Source organism: Lampris incognitus, chromosome 2 (genome assembly GCF_029633865.1).
Source record: "Lampris incognitus isolate fLamInc1 chromosome 2, fLamInc1.hap2, whole genome shotgun sequence".
Taxonomy (NCBI): Eukaryota; Metazoa; Chordata; class Actinopteri; order Lampriformes; family Lampridae; genus Lampris; species Lampris incognitus.
The window spans coordinates 147,201,117-147,221,135 of NC_079212.1; the positions used below are offsets into that span (position 1 = coordinate 147,201,117).

General features: G+C 45.9%; 1 protein-coding gene across 7 annotated transcripts in view; it reads right to left on the minus strand.

The window, feature by feature from the left end:
- Positions 1–20,019, minus strand: part of atp2b2 (ATPase plasma membrane Ca2+ transporting 2) — a 169,634-nt gene that overhangs the window by 77,248 nt on the left and 72,367 nt on the right. For 2 of the 7 annotated variants that reach the window (XM_056275412.1, XM_056275411.1), the window contains 4 exons: positions 17,654–17,779; positions 10,199–10,224; positions 9,922–9,952; positions 1,439–1,603 (listed from right to left, as the gene is read on the minus strand). In XM_056275412.1, coding sequence (XP_056131387.1) covers positions 1,439–1,603; positions 9,922–9,952; positions 10,199–10,224; positions 17,654–17,779 — 348 coding nt within the window. Of the gene's footprint in view, positions 1–1,438; positions 1,604–9,921; positions 9,964–10,198; positions 10,225–13,476; positions 13,570–16,778; positions 16,812–17,653; positions 17,780–20,019 lie in introns of all 7 variants that reach the window. The other 5 variants (XM_056275407.1, XM_056275408.1, XM_056275409.1 and 2 more) reach the window with 5 other exon arrangements.

Consider the following 20,019-nt stretch of genomic DNA (forward strand, 5'->3'; position numbering starts at 1 on the left):
TTTGCTCTCTGGACGGTGGAGTTTTTGGACTGTGTTGTACTGGGTGGACTGTGGAGTGTGTTGTACTGGGAAGACTGTGGACTGTGTTGTACTGGGTGGACTGTGGAGTGTGTTGTACTGGGTAAACTGTGGAGTGTGTTGTACTGGGTAGACTGTGGACTGTGTTGTACTGGGTGGACTGTGGAGTGTGTTGTACTGGGTAGACTGTGGACTGTGTTGTACTGGGTGGACTGTGGAGTGTGTTGTACTGGTTAGACTGTTGGACTGGGTGGACTGTGTTGTACTGGGTGGACTGTGTTGTACTGGGTGGACTGTGGAGTGTGTTGTACTGGGTGGACTGTGGAATGTGTTGTACTGGGTGGACTGTATTGGACTGGGTGGACTGTGGAGTGTGTTGTACTGGGTGGACTGTATTGGACTGGGTGGACTGTGTTGTACTGGGTGGACTGTGTTGGACTGGGTGGACTGTGGAGTGTGTTGGACTGGGTGGACTGCATTGGACTGGGTGGACTGTGGAGTGTGTTGTACTGGGTGGACTGTATTGGACTGGGTGGAGTGTGTTGTACTGGGTGGACTGTATTGGACTGGGTGGACTGTGTTGTACTGGGTGGACTGTGGAGTGTGTTGGACTGGGTGGACTGTGGAGTGTGTTGGACTGGGTGGACTGTGTTGGACTGGGTGGACTGTATTGGACTGGGTGGACTGTGGAGCGTGTTGTACTGGGTGGACTGTATTGGACTGGGTGGACTGTGTTGTACTGGGTGGACTGTGGAGTGTGTTGTACTGGGTGGACTGTATTGGACTGGGTGGACTGTGTTGTACTGGGTGGACTGTGGAGTGTGTTGGACTGGGTGGACTGTGGAGTGTGTTGGACTGGGTGGACTGTGGATTGTGTTGGACTGGGTGGACTGTGTTGGCTGTTTTTTTTTTTTTTTTTGGTTTGTTCTCTCTATTTTTGTACGTTTTGTGTGGTGTTATTTGTGGATGTGTGTTTTTGTGTTCTGTGTTGCACTGCTTTGGGCTGGAGGGAACGGAATTTTGTTTCTTTTGTGTACCTACTAGTACATTAGATGAAATGACAAATAAAATATTCTTGATCCTGATTATTATTTATAACTCGTGTGTTATTGTTTGTTATATCGCTTTGTGTCTGAGGGCACAAAATATTCACCAACTTCAACAATAAAGACTGGCTGATTGATTGATTGATTGATTGATTGACTGACTTATTCCAACAAAATCCTCCACACACTTCTTGGGTCCTTAACATTGCACTGATCTAGTTTCAACCTTGGACCGACCCGTTGCTGGGCCCATCAGTGCTGGGCCCATCAGTGTGCTGCCTCGCTTTGATGGACAGTTTGAGGGCACATTACTTCGCTGCCTCTGGTTTGATTGACAGAGAGATGGGCCAATCGGTGTGCACTATGCAACATACCTGCTTTGCCAATCTGGACGGCCAGCTTGGTCAGCTTCCCCTGCAGCACCGACTTCTCTTTCTTGGGGGCGGACGGCTTCTTCCTCTCCTTCTCCTCTGTCTCTCCACCCTCAGCGCTCTTCAGCGGCTGCATCTCCATGGCTGCTGCTCCATCCTGCTTCTTCACTGTAGATACCACAGGAGACAGAGAGAAAGAGAGAGAGAGAGAGAGAGAGAGAGAGAGAGAGAGAGAGCGAGAGAGGGGTAGGGTTAGAGAGAGGGGTGGGCTTTGGGAGGGTCGGGGGGTCCAACATAAACTCTGACAACACTCCATAATATTCCACGTCAACACAGGGCCTTCAGGTGAAACAGGATCCGCTTCCAAAGTAAAGAAGGTTCTTTCAGATATGAACACAGGGCAAACTTGTGTTATCATTGTCACGAGAGACTTATTGACTGATTGTACTGCCTGCCTGTATGACTGGTTGTACTGCCTGCCTGTATGACTGGTTGTACTGCCTGCCTGTATGACTGGTTGTACTGCCTGCCTGTATGACTGATAGTACTGACTGGTTGTGTGACTGGTTGTATTGCCTGCCTGTATGACTGGTTGTACTGCCTGCCCGTATGACTGGTTGTACAGCCTGCCTGTATGACTAACTGTACAGCCTGCCTGTGTAACTGGTTGTACTGCCTGCCTGTATGACTGGTTGTACTGCCTGCCTGTATGACTGATAGTACTGACTGGTTGTGTGACTGGTTGTACAGCCTGCCTGTATGACTGGTTGTACTGCCTGCCCGTATGACTGGTTGTACAGCCTGCCTGTATGACTAACTGTACAGCCTGCCTGTGTAACTGGTTGTACTGCCTGCCTGTATGACTGGTTGTACTGCCTGCCTGTATGACTGACTGTACAGCCTGCCTGTGTGACTGGTTGTACTGCCTACCCGTATGACTGGTTGTACAGCCTGCCTGTATGACTGACTGTACAGCCTGCCTGTATGACTGGTTGTACTGTCTGTGAATGTTCTCATCCATCCAGGTCATGGTTATCCAAAGGAGATGAATCAAGTGCAACTGGATCAAGTGCAACTGATCCAGTTATATATATATATATATATATATATATATATATATATATATATATATATATATATATATATATATACACTACCGTTCAAAAGTTTGGGATCACCCAAACAATTTCGTGTTTTCCATGAAAAGTCACACTTATTCACCACCATATGTTGTGAAATGAATAGAAAATAGAGTCAAGACATTGACAAGGTTAGAAATAATGATTTGTATTTGAAATAAGATTTTTTTTACATCAAACTTTGCTTTCGTCAAAGAATCCTCCATTTGCAGCAATTACAGCATTGCAGACCTTTGGCATTCTAGCTGTTAATTTGTTGAGGTAATCTGGAGAAATTGCACCCCACGCTTCCAGAAGCAGCTCCCACAAGTTGGATTGGTTGGATGGGCACTTCTTTGAGCAGATTGAGTTTCTGGAGCATCACATTTGTGGGGTCAATTAAACGCTCAAAATGGCCAGAAAAAGAGAACTTTCATCTGAAACTCGACAGTCTATTCTTGTTCTTAGAAATGAAGGCTATTCCATGTGAGAAATTGCTAAGAAATTGAAGATTTCCTACACCGGTGTGTACTACTCCCTTCAGAGGACAGCACAAACAGGCTCTAACAGGTACTATTTAATGAAGATGCCAGTTGGGGACCTGTGAGGCGTCTGTTTCTCAAACTAGAGACTCTAATGTACTTATCTTCTTGCTCAGTTGTGCAACGCGGCCTCCCACTTCTTTTTCTACTCTGGTTAGAGCCTGTTTGTGCTGTCCTCTGAAGGGAGTAGTACACACCGGTGTAGGAAATCTTCAATTTCTTAGCAATTTCTCGCATGGAATAGCCTTCATTTCTAAGAACAAGAATAGACTGTCGAGTTTCAGATGAAAGTTCTCTTTTTCTGGCCATTTTGAGCGTTTAATTGACCCCACAAATGTGATGCTCCAGAAACTCAATCTGCTCAAAGAAGTGCCCATCCAACCAATCCAACTTGTGGGAGCTGCTTCTGGAAGCGTGGGGTGCAATTTCTCCAGATTACCTCAACAAATTAACAGCTAGAATGCCAAAGGTCTGCAATGCTGTAATTGCTGCAAATGGAGGATTCTTTGACGAAAGCAAAGTTTGATGTAAAAAAAATCTTATTTCAAATACAAATCATTATTTCTAACCTTGTCAATGTCTTGACTCTATTTTCTATTCATTTCACAACATATGGTGGTGAATAAGTGTGACTTTTCATGGAAAACACAAAATTGTTTGGGTGATCCCAAACTTTTGAACGGTAGTGTATATATATATATATATATATAACTGGATCAGTTGCACTTGATTCAGCTCCTTTGGATGACTGGTTGTACTGCCTGCCTGTATGACTGGCTGTGTGAAGCGCTTGTTGTGGTGTGGGTCATGTGATGGCAGAACTGGGTGTGTTGTCCTGTATGTGACTTGTGTCTTACAGTGTGATGTGCTGTGTAGGTTGTTATGACTGACTTATGAACCTTGTGATAAAGTGATGAGTGGACATAGCAGGAGAGGATGCAGGTGGTCAACATGTGCAGCAGAGACACGCTGCTGGTTTGATCCCAGTCAGTGTGCAGTGTGTTGGTTTGTTCTGCTTCTGTATGGACTGGTTTCGTTACACACCAAACACTAAATACATGTATGTCAGCTGACCATAGGTGTGTGATGTGTGAGTGTGTGTGTGTGTGTGAGTGTGTGTGTGGGGATAATGTATACATGCTGGAATAGACTCCAGACCCTCAGCCTGCATCAGATAAAGCAGGTATAGATAATGAAGACAGTCAGTGATAACGTGATAATAACATGTATAGTAATGTGACAGCGTGTTAATAACGTGTATAACACGTGATAATAACTTGTGATAACGTGATAATAACATGTATATAATGTGATAATAACGTGATAAGAAATGTCATAATGGGATATAGCATGTTAAAATGTGATAATAAATGTGATAATTGGATAAAGTGATCATAGCGTGATAACATAACATGTATAATAACGTGATATGTATAAAACTCGATAACGTGATAATAACGTGATAATGTGTGATATGTATTAACGCAGTGACGTGATAACATGTGATAATAACGTGATAATAACACGTATAGTAATGTGACAGTGTGTTAATAACGTGTATAACACGTGATAGTAACTTGTGATAACGTGATAGTAACATGTATATAATGTGATAATAGCGTGATAATGTCATAATGGGATATAGCATGTTAAAATGTGATAATAAACGTGATAATGGGATAAAGTGATCATAGCGTGATAACATGATAACATGTATAATAATGTGATATGTATAAAACTCGATAACGTGATAATAACGTGATAATTTGTGATATATATTAACGCAGTGACGTGATAACATGTGATAACATGTGATAATAACGTGATAATAACACGTATAGTAATGTGACAGTGTGTTAATAACGTGTATAACACGTGATAGTAACTTGTGATAACGTGATAATAACATGTATATAATGTGATAATAGCGTGATAATGTCATAATGGGATATAGCATGTTAAAATGTGATAATAAACGTGATAATGGGATAAAGTGATCATAGCGTGATAACATAACATGTATAATAATGTGATATGTATAAAACTCGATAACGTGATAATAACGTGATAATGTGTGATATGTAATAACGCAATGACGTGATAATAAAGTGATAATAACGTGTGATAATAACGTGAAACCAGACCATCACATGAAGTTGACCACTGCACCTCAGCTGTTGTGTGCGACTAGACACAAAACAATAATGGGTATACTATACAAATAATAATATAATACATACATTAATATTGCTTCTAATATGTTGTGTTATGTCAACCTGCCATGTGGAAGGTACATGGAAAAAAGTATTTTTTTAGCCATTAAAAAAAAACTCCTGCGGGTCAAAGCCCCGTACTGTTACACCACCCGTCACCCAGAGCTCTGCTGGGAAGAACTGCTGGATGATAACTGCTAAATGATAACTGGTAGATGATAACTGGTAGATGATAACTGCTAAATGATAACTGGTAGATGATAACTGCTAGATGATAACTGCTAGATGATAACTGCTAAATGATAACTGGTAAATGATAACTGCTAAATGATAACTGCTAAATGATAACTGATAGATGATAACTGGTAGATGATAACTGCTAAATGATAACTGATAGATGATAACTGGTAGATGATAACTGCTAAATGATAACTGATAGATGATAACTGATAGATGATAACTGGTAAATGATAACTGGTAGATGATAACTGGTAGATGATAACTGCTAAATGATAACTGATAGATGATAACTGGTAAATGATAACTGATAGATGATAACTGCTAAATGATAACTGGTAGATGATAACTGGTAAATGATAACTGGTAGATGATAACTGGTAAATGATAATTGATAGATGATAACTGGTAAATGGTAGATGATAACTGGTAATGGTAGATGATAACTGGTAAATGGCAGATAACTGGTAAATGAGGAAGAACAGACAAGTTGACATCAGTCCCTCCATGTTGTGTGGAAGCGAGCTGCTGTCTCTGCTGTGGAGGGAAGTCTTGTTAATGTGGCTAATCAAACCACCAGATTCCAGGTCTTCCTCAAGGTCTTTCCTAAAGAAAGACGAGCAGGCCATAAAAACTAGTCCTCAGTAAGTCCCTGACACACACACACACACACTCACACTCACTCACACACACACACACTGACACACACACCAGCAGAGCAGCAGAGAGTGGCAGCATGGGAATGCGTGCTGCGCCGCTAGCAGCATTACTTCAGCCTGGTGTGCAGCTACAATGAGGCGTGTGCGTCTGTGAAGAAGCTTTTAAAACTGAAAGCTGCTTCCGCACTCGTACTGGATTCACCCTTACTGCACCTGCACTTGTCCGGCCTGCGTGACACGGCCCGGGCCCGCTCTCGGCCCCGCGGCCATGTGGAGGCCGGATCACTCACACATCAGCAGTCCATGTCCATGCTAATGGAGTTTCACCATAGAACGAGTGCCCGCACCACGCCACTGCCTTTTATTTACTACCCCACACCATCTGTGTTGATGCTCTCAAACATGTGATGTCACGTATTTGGAAATCTCTCCATTCATGTACTGAGAATTTTACTTGCAGTGAAGAGGACCAAAATGTGCATCATGTTTCTCAAGACCTCTTATTGCACATAGAGGCTATTTCATTTTCCTCTAAACTCACCGTGTGAGGCTGCATAACAAACGGGTCAGTAGCTTTGTCTTGTCCTGTTGTTACTGAACCTCATTAACCTCACTGTAAATCAGTCTGGACGCTCCATCTAACACCTCCCTTCTCATCAGGCCAAGACAGTAATGGTGTTAAAACAGGACAACCTCGTAAGTGTCACACACTACTTTTTTGGGGGGAGGGAGGGGGGGTGTCCCTCTTTTTCTCCCCAATTGTACCCGGCCAATTACCCCACTCTTCCGAGCCATCCCAGTCTCTGCTCCACCCCCTCTGCTGATGCGGGGAGGGCTGCAGACTACCACATGCCTCTTCCCATACATGTGGAGTCACCAGCCGCTTCTTTTCACCTGACAGGGAGAAGTTTCACCAGGGGGAGCGTGGGAGGATCATGCTGTTCCCCTCAGTTCCCCCTCCCCCCAGAACAGGTGCCCCGACCGACCAAAGGAGGCGCTAGTGCAGCAATCAGGACACATACCGACATCTGGCTTCCCACCCGCAGGCACGGCCAAATGTGTCTGTAGGGACGCCCGACCAAGCCGGAGGTAAAATGGGGATTCGAACCAGCGATCCACGTGTTGGTAGGCAGTGAAATAGACTGCTATGCTACCCGGACGCCCCCGTCACAGACTCACTTTAATCCACCACCAGCGTGTGTGTGTGTGTGTGTGTGTATGTGTGTGTGTGACTGTGACCGTTGCACAACAAGGCAGCTGTGTCCTGGAGCAGCTGGGGCGGGTTGGGTTGGGCCATGAAGCCGTGTTTATTTGAGACAGAGGAACCAGAATGTGGTCTGGTGGTGTTTTAGCGGGACGGGATTAAAGTCGTGAACTGAAAGGTGGGTGGTGGTTCTCTCAGGGAGAGATGGACACATCGACGACAACAACAGAAGAATAACAAGGAAAACAACAAAACCAACAACAACAATGCCACCTGGGAGACAGACGACCGGTGGGGCTGGAGAAGGAGACAGGTTCTGAGCTGACATGACAGCGGGTCAGACCAGGGTCAAACAGCTGCGGGGACTCGTGGTGACAAACTGGTTCAAACACACTTAACACGCAGCTGGACTTTGCTCCATCATGTCTGTGTAGAGATGGTGCAGAGCGCTACGCAAGCTCCACCTGCATGTGAAGATGGACCAACATCTTCTTCCTGTCTTCTCTGCTTCCCACAGCTGCACGCTTCTTCACATACTTACAGTTTCTCACTAACTATATATATATATATATATATATATTTTGTATTTTCTCCCCAGTTGTATCCATCCAATTACCCCACTCTTCCGAGCCGTCCCAGTCGCTGCCCCACACCCTCTGCCGACCCGGGGAGGGCTGCAGACTACCCCATGCCAGTCACCAGCCGCTTCTTTTCACCTGACGGTGAGGAGTTTCACCAAGGGGATGTAACACATGGGAGGATCACGCTATTCCCCCCCCCTCCCCCCCAAACAGGCGCCCTGACCAACCAGAGGAGGAGGTGCTAGTGCAGCGACCTTCTTGCTGTTAGACAAACTCTATTTTGGTTATATTTAACTAGCTCCTCCAGTAGTATAATCATGCAGGCAACATCCATCCATTATCCGAACCGCTTATCCTGCTCTCAGGGTCACGGGCATGCTGGAGCCTATCCCAACAGTCATTGGGCGGCAGGCGGGGAGACACCCTGGACAGGCCTCCAGACCATCACACAGGGCCCACACACACACACACATTCATACCTAGGGACAATTTAGTACGGCCGATTCACCTGACCTACATGTCTTTGGACTGTGGGAGGAAACTGGAGCCCCCGGAGGAAACCCACGCAGACACGGGGGAGAACATGTAAACTCCACACAGAGGACGACCCGGGACGACCCACCAAGGTTGGACTACCCCGGGGCTCAAACCCAGGACCTTCTTGCTGTGAGGCGACCGCACTAACCACTGCGCTACTATGCCGCTCTATGGAGGAAACATGATTTAGATTTGTGGGTTATATCACTAAGTGTTGTGTCTTCATTTATCACGTTTATGACGTTACCACATGAAAAATGGCTCTCTACTGCATATTTATTCAAATAATTTATTCTGTATTTTATTGTTTCATTTTGACAACAGCTGACCTAGTTTCTGCATGTCTAACAGTAAAGTATGAGAACTCACTGCAACGCTGCAGACCACCTTCCACGCAGCAAGGAGGACACATCAGCGTTAACATACACCCTACACGGGGGTCATCCGGGTAGCGTGGCGGTCTATTCTGTTGCCTACCAACACGGGATCACCGGTTCGAATCCCCGTGTTTCCTCCGGCTTGGTCGAGGGTCCCTAGAGACCCAATTGGCCGTGTCTGCGGGTGGGAAGCCGGATGTGGGTATGTGTCCTGGTTGCTGCACTAGCGCCTCCTCTAATCGGTCATGATGGCTGTTCGGGGGGAGGGGGAGCTGGGGGGGAATAGCGTGATCCTCCCACGCGCTACGTCCCCCTGGTGAAACTCCTCACTGTCAGGTGAAAAGAAACGGCTGGTGACTCCACATGTATGGGAGGAGGCATGTGGTAGTCTGCAGCCCTCCCCGGATCGGCAGAGGGGGTGGAGCAGTGACCGGGACATCTCGGAAGAGTGGGGTAATTGGCCGGGTACAACTGGGGAGAAATGCAAAAAACAAAACAAAAACAAAAACACCACAGGCGTCCTGGGGAATAGACCTGTTAGACGGACAGCATTTTGTCTCCAGATCCAGATCTGCAGCAGCAGCTTTGCTGCAAGTCCTAGCAGAACAAGCTCAACACAACCAACAAGAAGTATCTCCTACATGTTGGGGATGGTTTTTTCTTGGTTAGACTGTACAGCAGCAGAAACGACATGAATTATGGGTTGTTTTTAACCTCCTCAACTTTGGCTTCCTGAAGACGTTCAGACTTGTCGGACGGAGGTGAACTTCAGTCAGTAACACCACCACAAGTCATTTTCCAATAACACCACCACAAGTCATTTCCCAGCTGTTTGACCCCAGGCTCACCATGCACACCACATGGAGGAGAAGGAGAAGAGGGACTGGATAGGAGGGAAAAGGTGAAGACAGGAAAGACTGATCAGAGGAGGAAGAGGACAGGGAGGAGTCAAATTGAAAAGGGGAGGAGTCAAACAGGAGGAGGAGAAAAGGAGGGAGTGAAAGTTATGGTGCGTTACCTTTAATCTGGTTGTTCTCCATATTCCCATCCTGCATTTTACCTACGATGGAGACATACAAGACAGTAACGAGAACAACCAGGGCAGACATGTTGACCAGCGGTTAAAACACAGACGGACACACGCCATCAAAACAGGAAGACAGGAAAATGACCTTTAATACAACATTTCCGGGACGGTCACACAGAGGCCTGCAGGGAGGTGGTATGGACATGTGCATTGGACGACTACTAGAGGACACCATGTGTTTTAGTAGCAGTGAGTTTGTCTCTCTAACATTTTTTTTATTTATTTTTTCTCCCCCTTTTTTGATTTCCCCTCCCTCCTTTTTCTCCCCAATTGTATCCGGCTAATTACCCCACTCTTCCGAACCGTCCCGGTCACTGCTCCACCCCCTCTGTTGATCCGGGGAGGGCTGCAGACTACCACATCTCCTCCACTACATGTGGAGTCACCAGCCACTTCTTTTCACCCGACAGTGAGGAGTTTCACCAGGGGGACGTAGCACATGGGATGATCACGCTATTCCCCCCAGTTCCCCCTCCCCCCTGAACAGACACCCCGACTGACCAGAGGAGACACTAGTGCAGTGACCAGGACACATACCCACATCTGGCTTCCCACACACAGACACAGCCAATTGTGTCTGTAGGGACGCCGACCAAGCCGGAAGTAATGCGGGGATTTGAACTGGCGATCTTCGTGTTGGTAGGCAACGGAATAGACCGCCATGCCACCCGAACGCCCCATCGTTTATTTTATAAAGTGTATGAGTGGCACGTCACTACTGTGTACTCTGAACATAAGCTGCACCTGGCTGTTCTAAAGGCCCTGCCGATATTACTGTTCTTCTGTATGTGTCAAATGCACCTTGTGTGTGCTGGTGTGTTTAGAGTACGGCTCATGAAGTGTGCGCCTTACTTGAACTATTCCTATCTCTAGATATGGTTTGAGTGAAAACTCACAACGTGAGCACAAGTTATCCACAAATATTACCAACAACACAAGTCAAACCATCGATATTTACAATGGCACATTACAACACGGGCACAGTATCACACAGTGAACATCGACAAGAGAGGATATATCATCACCACCACCCCACACACACACACACACACACACACACACACACACACACACACACACACACACACACACACACAACACAAGACAAGCTGAGGACAAACACTGATCTCACAATATACATGCACAGAGATAGTGGGAGATAGTGGAGACAGTGAGAGATATGAGAGATAGTGGAGACAGTGGAGATATACTGGAGATAGAGGGAGATAGTGAGAGATAGTGGGACAGACTGGGACAGAGTGGAGACAGTGGCGATATACTGGAGATAGAGGGAGATAGTGGGATATAGTGGGAGATAGTGGGAGATAGTGGGATATACTGTAGATAGAGGGAGATAGTGGGAGATAGTGGAGATAGTGGGAGACAGTGGAGATAGTGGAGATAGTGAGAGAGAGCGGGAGATAGTGAGAGATAGGGGGAGATAGTGCAGACAGTAGAGATATACTGGAGATTGCGGAGATAGTGGGAGATAGCGGAGATAGTGGGATATAGTGGGAGATAGTGAGAGATAGTGGAGATAGTGGGAGATACTGGAGATAGAGGGAGATAGTGGAAGATAGTGGAGATAGTGACAGATAGTGGGAGATAGTGACAGATAATGGGAGATACTGGGAGATAGTGAGAGATACTGGGAGATAATGGAGACAGTGGAGATAGTGGGAGATAGTGGAGACAGTGGAGATAGTGAGAGATAGTGAAAGAGAGTGGAGATAGTGGAGACAGTGGAGATAGTGAAAGAGAGTGGAGATAGTGGAGATAGTGAGAGATAGTGGCGATAGAGATAGTGAGAGATAGTGGAGACAGTGGAGATAGTGGGAGATAGTGGAGACAGTGGAGATAGTGAGAGATAGTGAAAGAGAGTGGAGATAGTGGAGATAGTGAGAGATAGTGGCGATAGAGATAGTGAGAGATAGTGGGAGATAGTGGAGACAGTGGAGATAGTGAAAGAGAGTGGAGATAGTGAGAGATAGTGGCGATAGAGATAGTGAGAGATAGTGGGAGATAGTGGAGACAGTGAGAGATAGTGGGAGATAGTGAGAGATAGTGAGAGATAGTGGGAGATAGTGGAGACAGTGGAGATATACTGGAGATAGCGGAGATAGTTGGATATAGTGGGGGTTAGTGAGATATAGTGGAGGTAGTGGGAGATACTGGAGATAGTGGCGATAGTGGAGACAGTGCAGATAGTGAGAGATAGTGGCGATAGAGATAGTGAGAGATAGTGGAGACAGTGAGAGATAGTGGGAGATAGTGAGAGATAGTGAGAGATAGTGGGAGATAGTGGAGACAGGAGATATACTGGAGATAGCGGAGATAGTTGGATATAGTGGGGGTTAGTGAGATATAGTGGAGATAGTGGGAGATACTGGAGATAGAGGGAAATAGTGAGAGATAGTGGAGATAGTGAGAGATAGTGGAGATAATGAGAGATACTGGCAGATAGTGGGAGACCGTTTTTACACAAATGAACAGAAATGATTCTATTGATTATACAAAATGATCATGGTCAGCTAAAATAATCATGATCAGGCAATTATGTAATGTAGTGAATTCGGGGGGGGGCAGCCATACGGGGGGGGGCAGCCCGGGAACCTCTGCAGCTGGGACGTGAACCCGGGTCTCCTGCACCACGAGCGACAACGTTAACCAGTCGACTAAAAACCAGTCGACTAAAGGGTCCGACCCGTTAGCCAAGGGTTAGCAAGCCTACTTATTCGTGGTCGTTACACTACCCCCCTCCTTCGGGAAGCGGGCTTCCGGTGGCCTCACGGTCTCAACATCCCACTTCTGACACCAATGTAGCAAATTCAGGAGGGGGGCAGCCCAGGAACCGCTGCAGCCAGGATGCGTACCCGGCTCTCCCGCACCACGAGCGACAACGTTAACCAGTTGAATAAAGGGCCCGACCCGTTAGCCAAGGGCTAGCGAGTCTACTCATCCATGATCGTGACAGTAATAATTGTGACGGCCCTAGGTCAGACATTTCTTTTAATCCAGAAGAGAAAAAAGAAACTCATGTCCGTAAGGTAATACTAATGAAGCTCCATTTGAAATCCATAAGCTACCTAGCTAGCACTGACAACATCTTTATTAGGACTGAATATGACCAGCATTACAGCTTCTTCCATCATCTGTCAGCATCCTTACACACCTGATGGAGGTTTGGTGGCTTGTCAGTCTTTTGGTCTGATGTTTCTTTTAAGGGCGTCATAAAACCTAAAATTCCTCCCACGGTGTTATCGATTCATGGTTAATACATATAATCCAGGACAAGAAAATGGAGATAGGGCACAATGCAGAGAAAATAAAGGGACAGAGAATGTCAGGGGACATGCATTAAGATAGACTGCGGGCTTTATGAGAGCAGGCGGAGCACCCGTGGGCGGAGAGAGAGGTAGGCGGAGGATGAAGGCCAGAGGAGTCAGGACAGGAAGAGGTTGGAGACCAGCGCTGGTGTCAACCTACCATTAATAAGACCGCCACTGCCTGCGGGGTTAAGGCCTGGAGCCCCATCCGTGGTGATGGTGGCGATGGGGTGGGTGGAGGGATGGGAGCGATCTAGCCAGTAACAATGAAGGCCAACCGCAAATGAACACACACACACACATGCGCACGCACGCACACAGACACAGACACACACACACACACACACACACACACACACAGACACACACACACACACACACACACACACACACACACAGACACACACACACACACACACATGCGCACACACGCACAGAGCGACAGCAGTGAACAGAAATAACATGGTTACAGCAGCAGGTACAGGTGCAGTACAGGCAGACTGGACATTATTACAATCATGTCTAGTTCATCTGGCGACAACAAAGAACAGGTTCTGAAAAAGGTCGATCCAGCAAATGAGTGTAACACTGGACATGACAAACGTGAAACACAAACTACAGAGGACAGACGCCATGAGCAACAAATCATAACACAACGAGATGGTTTCTGGGACGGGGACCGGGAGCAAGGTTCTACCCCGTTCTAAATCAGAGATGATCAAACGGAGAATCAAATTAAACACGTACCCTATTAACTTCAATTTATGGACATAATTGTTCGTAGATTAAACTTTTTTACATCTTATCGGATGCGTTTGATTTCATCTGTGTAGACTAATGCCTTTGTCTTGGAAACTGTAGTTAATGTCAACCATGTTATTCATGTAATGTTCAAAAATAACTTGAGCAGAACTAAGAAAAACATAAAATAAAATCAGGCTCTGCAGATGTAACAACCCAACTGAAAGTAGTGATGCAACCCAAAGGGAATAAACACGTGCCAACCAATATGACAGTGACTGATAACCTGAAATTCCCTTAATTTCACAAACCGAGCGGAAACAAACACCACAAGCTTGACTGGACGCAGGTGTAAGAAAATAATTTCCGTAGTTTATTTTATGAGATGTTTTGGAGGAATCCGCACAGAGACAATGGACCCTGATTAAAAGTCTCAGTGTGTGTCCTCACCATCAGCAGCACAGCTATGTTTTCTGGGCCAACACTAGTTGGAGAAGTTGAAATGTCGTACGGTTTAGTAATTATCTCCATCTTTGATCACTGATGGTAAATCTGACCATTCCAACAATGGTTGATACCTTTCAGACAACACTTGGCAACTTTAAAGTCCTCACCCAGGGCACATAAACATACAGTAACTGTTTAATGCTACATTCACTGCTGTGCTTCTGGCTGGCTTCCGGCTTCCGCATTCGTGAGATTCGGCCTCATGAGATTGGTAACTGCTGTTTATTCTCTTACCATCTGTTCTCCTCCATATTCTGCTCTAACCTCTCCATTTGTCCTACCGATTTAGCTATTTTCTGTGCTTAGTTTGCTAGTTTTCTTTCTCAAACGACTCATGTCAGTGGGCAGCCCTTCGTTCCTAGTTTGTTAAATACCTTTGAGCTTAGCCTAGCTTAGCAGTTAGCTCTACTACATTTCCAGTTGAAGCAGCCTCGTTATAACGATGGTTTGTGGTGACTGTTCTGTAGTTACAGACAGGTTGTCTCTACTAGAGAGACGTGTCCGTGAGTTAGAGCAGCTTCTTAAGGCTAGGATTACGTTAGACGTGACGGGCACTCCAGATAGCCTTAGCCCCGGGCCTGACAGCAGACCTGCTAGTGTTAGCACTAGCTCAGCTTCGTCGGCAGATGCGGCGGAGTTTGTCTCTGTTTACCAGCGTGGGAAGGTTCGCAAGAGCAAGCCACCGGTCGTGTGGCCTGGTCTGCAGTCACCTCTCCCGACTGCAAACCGGTTTTCACCGCTCACCAGCCCTGTTGGTAGTCCTACCGGCTAGCATGCCTCTCCTGCTCCTGTTGACAGGGCAAAGCAATGCACGCTTGTGATAGGAGACTCCATTATCCGCAATATCAGATTAGCTTCACCAGGCTTGGTTCACTGTTTACCGGGGCCAGAGTCTCCAATATAGAGGATAATCTTAGCGAGCTGGAGGGCTGGCTCGTTACTGTAATGAGCAGGGATTCGGCTTTGTTGATAACTGGCCTTCTTTCTGGGGCCATCATTACCTGCTGAAAGCGAACAGCATTCACCCTACTGGGGACGGCGCCGCTCTTCTGTCATATCATAGCTGTTTACATTTAGTTTGACACTGGGGACCATTAGTGCACGCGGGGGAGGCTGCAACTCTCCCTCGTAGTGGGTTCACCCCCCCTTATTTTCCATTTCTATTACTCAGTGTTACATCGCTAACCATGAACAGCCAATTAAATGTGCTAACAACATGAATCCAATAGCATTAATGACATTTATTATATGAAATTAAGCCCAGTCTGACAAATGGAATGAGTAACTATGAGTACATCCAATCTAGTCCTGGCCAGCCCTGACGTCCACACCTAATGCCAGTCCTCTAAAGTAAACAAAGACATAGGCGAAAAGAAAAACAAAAAAATCAGTCCACTGGGCAAATGGAAGACACCGCGCTAAAACAAAATTCCTTAAAGTGTAAAATGTCCTTTATAAAACGTTCTGTCCATTATTCACACTATTGGAGATCTGCTCAGTTAGACTGAAAAAACGCAATGGTGCCAAACCAAGATCAGACAAATATGATCAACAGATAGAGTTTATGTGATGGACAAGCAACCTGTCCACGGTGTTTCCCCACCCTCTGCCCAATGAGTGCTGGGATAGGCTCCAGTACCCCACGACTCTGATTAGCGTAAGTGGCATGGAAAATTAATGAATGAAAAAAAGATATAGTTTACAACATACACATACCTCTCAATGGGTCTTCGATAAACCTCCAAACGACTCTACTATCAGCCCACACTAACACACTATCACCCTTTATTCCTAAATACAAGCATATCTCAGGCCGTTCATCTCAAACATCTCATTTTGAGAACCATCCTGACTCGATTTCAGGTACGCTTATAGCACTGAAAACTCTTAAGACATGACTTGAGCTGAATGCTAATGCTAGCTGCTAATTAGCTCAGCTGCAGAATTTGAGATTTGCCAGGCTATGAAAAGGGGGAAATGATTATGGACCATGGGATGTGCCACCTTAAAAAGATGCAGTTTTGCGAAGAGCGTCTCTTTTTAAGTGAGGGATAAGGCTTGGGGCCAAGCAGCAGGGTGTTAAGGGTAAGGTTCGTGGGTAGATAGGCTTATTAGAGGTCATTTAGGGGTAAATGGACTGAGTGTGACCTCCTGATTAGTATCGGTGTGTGTGTGTGTTTGGGGGGGGGGGGTCAGAGAAAGACGATACTCTACCTGTATTCTGGAGTCCATCCTCCACTGCCCCCTCTGCAAAGTGGTTTTGGAACGATAAGAGAGTAAGAACAGTGATTTACCTAGACCCACAGAACCGGGACCGGTCCATTCACATCATAGCTTAAAGGCATTCAGCAAAGACTCTTGGCCACAGTAAATCACAATTAATTGGATGCTATACAGATTTAGTTTAAGTTCATATAACTTCCTGTAAGGTGCATACCAGCTGAGTAAGTAGGGGGTTTTGCTTTTTAGTGACTGTCAGTGATTACAAGCAGTGCTCAGAACACACCGGGCACTGGTTTTAGGTAGAGTTTCAGTTCGCAGGGTAATGTAAATACGAACACAGCTTTGTTGAAGCCTGGCGAGCCAGACAAACCCTGCCAGCCATGTAGGAGATGGGACCTGTCCTTCTCTTTGAGTGAGATTTCAAAAAGGCGGGCTGATCCAAAAAGTGGACGGTCCAATCACAGCTTTGGAGACTGCTCCGGGGGGTCGTCCATTTCAGAGGGAAAACATAAGAACTGCCACAGTAGCAGTGAACGGTATAGCGCACTGTGTCCACTGAGCCGTTTTATAGAAACAAAAAGTCACATGACACGTGACAAGCAAGTGTCAGAAATCAGAAATTACTTCGGAGTTCAAAAATTACAACTCTTATTCCTTCAGCTGATTGATGTGATCGACCTGCGAGATTGGTCTGGCTCTCAAGGCTAGATGTTCGAAGAACCTATCTGGGTGATTGGCGATTTACTTTATACCTTATTTAAATTTTTTCCAAAATTCATACGTGACATGGCATTAAAAATTGCAAATCATAGGAATAACACAACACAACACAATTTACATAAAGTTGGAATGACGCAGACACTTACCTTTTTTCTCCTTCTTCTCCTCCTCCTCTACTCCGGCCCCTAGCAGAGTGAAAATGATGCCGGTTTGAGAGTTGACACCAACGGCCGTCACCAACATGCGCCCTGAACCCTCCATCACATGGGTCCCTGAAAGAAGCAGCAGCTGGTTAGGCTGGTTTAACTGCTTACCTGTAGGGATGCAACAATTTTACAATTTACAGTTTAATTTAGCAGACATTTTCTCCAATGCGACGTGCATCTGAGAGCTGATCCAATACAAGCAAGGATCTAGTCAGCAGAGAACAACACCAGTAAGTGCCATAAAGCTAAGTTCGAGTCCAATATCACTTTCTCACTGCCAAAACCGATTCTGAGTATAAATCCTTCAAGTACGAATCCGATACTTTACTTTTGCTTAACAGTGTAGGTTAACACCATTAGTCGGGATCAATGGGTAAAATAACTATGACAATCATTTTTTTTCCACCATTAAAGAAATAAAAGTGTTCAATGTTCCAAAAATGCAAAAAAAACCCCACCCATTTTGCTTTCATTTCTCAGTGTCTCAGATTTTAATCTTCTGTAAAATCTGTGATACTATACTGTATTTTAGCCTGGTATTAAACTGATATGTATTCACCGACCACATTACCTCTGTGGACAACTATACCAAATTCACCAGAGAGGGTGTGAAAAATGACAGCTTAGCCTTCTTACACTGTGAAATTACAATTGGTGATGGGGGACATTTGACTGTTGATATTTACCATAAACCAACACATACTGATCAGTACTTAAGGTTTGACTCTCATCATCCACTGGAGCAACTAGGAGTCTTCAGGACGCTGCATCACGGAGCTGACAACGTCCCCACAGACACAGAGGCCATAGCAGGGGAGAAATCCCACATTAAACAGGCCCTGGTTAAGTGTGGTTATCCTAACTGCGCTTAACTAGCCACTGCGGATGTACAAGCCAGTGCATTCTTAGTGCCGGTCCCAAGCCCAGATAAATGGGCAGGGTTGCGTCAGGAAGGGCATTCAGCATAAACTCTTTGCCAAATCAAATATGTGGATCATAAGTCAGATTTCTATACCGGATCGGTCAAGGACTGGGTTACCAGCGACCGCCACTGGTACTGTTGGCCAGCAGGGTGCCAGTGGAAACTATGCTACTGTTGGGCGAACGAGACGGAGAGGGGGAAGGCATGTCTGGAGTTAGCGGGAGAGGAGGCAGGGTAGGAGTGTGGTGGTGAGAGTCAGAACTTTGAATGTTGGCACTATGACTGGTAAAGGGAGAGAGCTTGCTGATATGATGGAAAGAAGAAAGGTAGGTATACTGTGTGTGCAAGAGACCAGGTGGAAGGGGAGTAAGGCCACGAGCATCAGAGAGGGTTCAAACTCTTCTACCATGGTGTGAATGGGAGGAGTAATGGGGTAGGGGTAATTCTGAAGGAAGAGTATGTCAAGAGCGTGCTGGAGGTGAAGAGAGTATCAGACAGAGTGATGAGTATGAAGCTGGAAATCGAAGGTGTATTGCTGAATGTTATCAGTGCATATGCCCCACAAGTTGGGTGTGAGATGGAAGAGAAAGAAGAATTCTGGAGTGAGTTAGATGAAGTGGTGGAGAGGGTACCCAAGGAGGAGAGAGTGGTGATTGGAGCCGACTTCAATGGACATGTTAGTAAAGGGAACAGAGGTGATGAGGAGGTGATGGGTAGGTATGGTGTCAAGGAGAGAAATGTGGAAGGACAGATGGAGGTGAATTTGGCAAAAAGGATGGAAATGGCTGTGGTGAATACATCTTTCCAGAAGAGGGAGGAACACAGGGTGATGTACAAGAGAGGAGGAAAGTGCACACAGGTGGACTACATCTTATGTAAGAGGCGCCATCTAAAAGGGATTGGAGACTGCAAGTTGGTGATAGGGGACAACATAGCTAGGCAGCACTGGATGGTGGTCTGTAGGATGACTTTGGAGACCAATAAGAGAAAGAGAGTGAACGCAGAGCCAAGGATCAAATGGTGGAAGTTGAAGAAGGAAGACTGTTGTGTGGAGTTCAGGCAGGAGTTAAGACAGGCACTGGGTGGTAGTGAAGAGTTGCCGGATGGCTGGGCAACCACTGCAGAAATAGCGAGGGAGACAGCTAAGAAGGTACTATGTGTGTCATCAGGACAGAGGAAGGAAGACAAGGAGACTTGGTGGTGGAATGAGGAAGTACAGCAAAGTATACAGAGGAAGAGGTTGGCAAAGAAGAAGTGGGATAGTCAGAGAGATGAAGAAAGTAGACAGGAGTACAAGGAGATGCAGCGTAAAGTGAAGGACTTGTATTGATTGGCTAGACAGAGGGACCGAGCTGGGAAGGATGTGCAGCAAGTTAGTGCAATG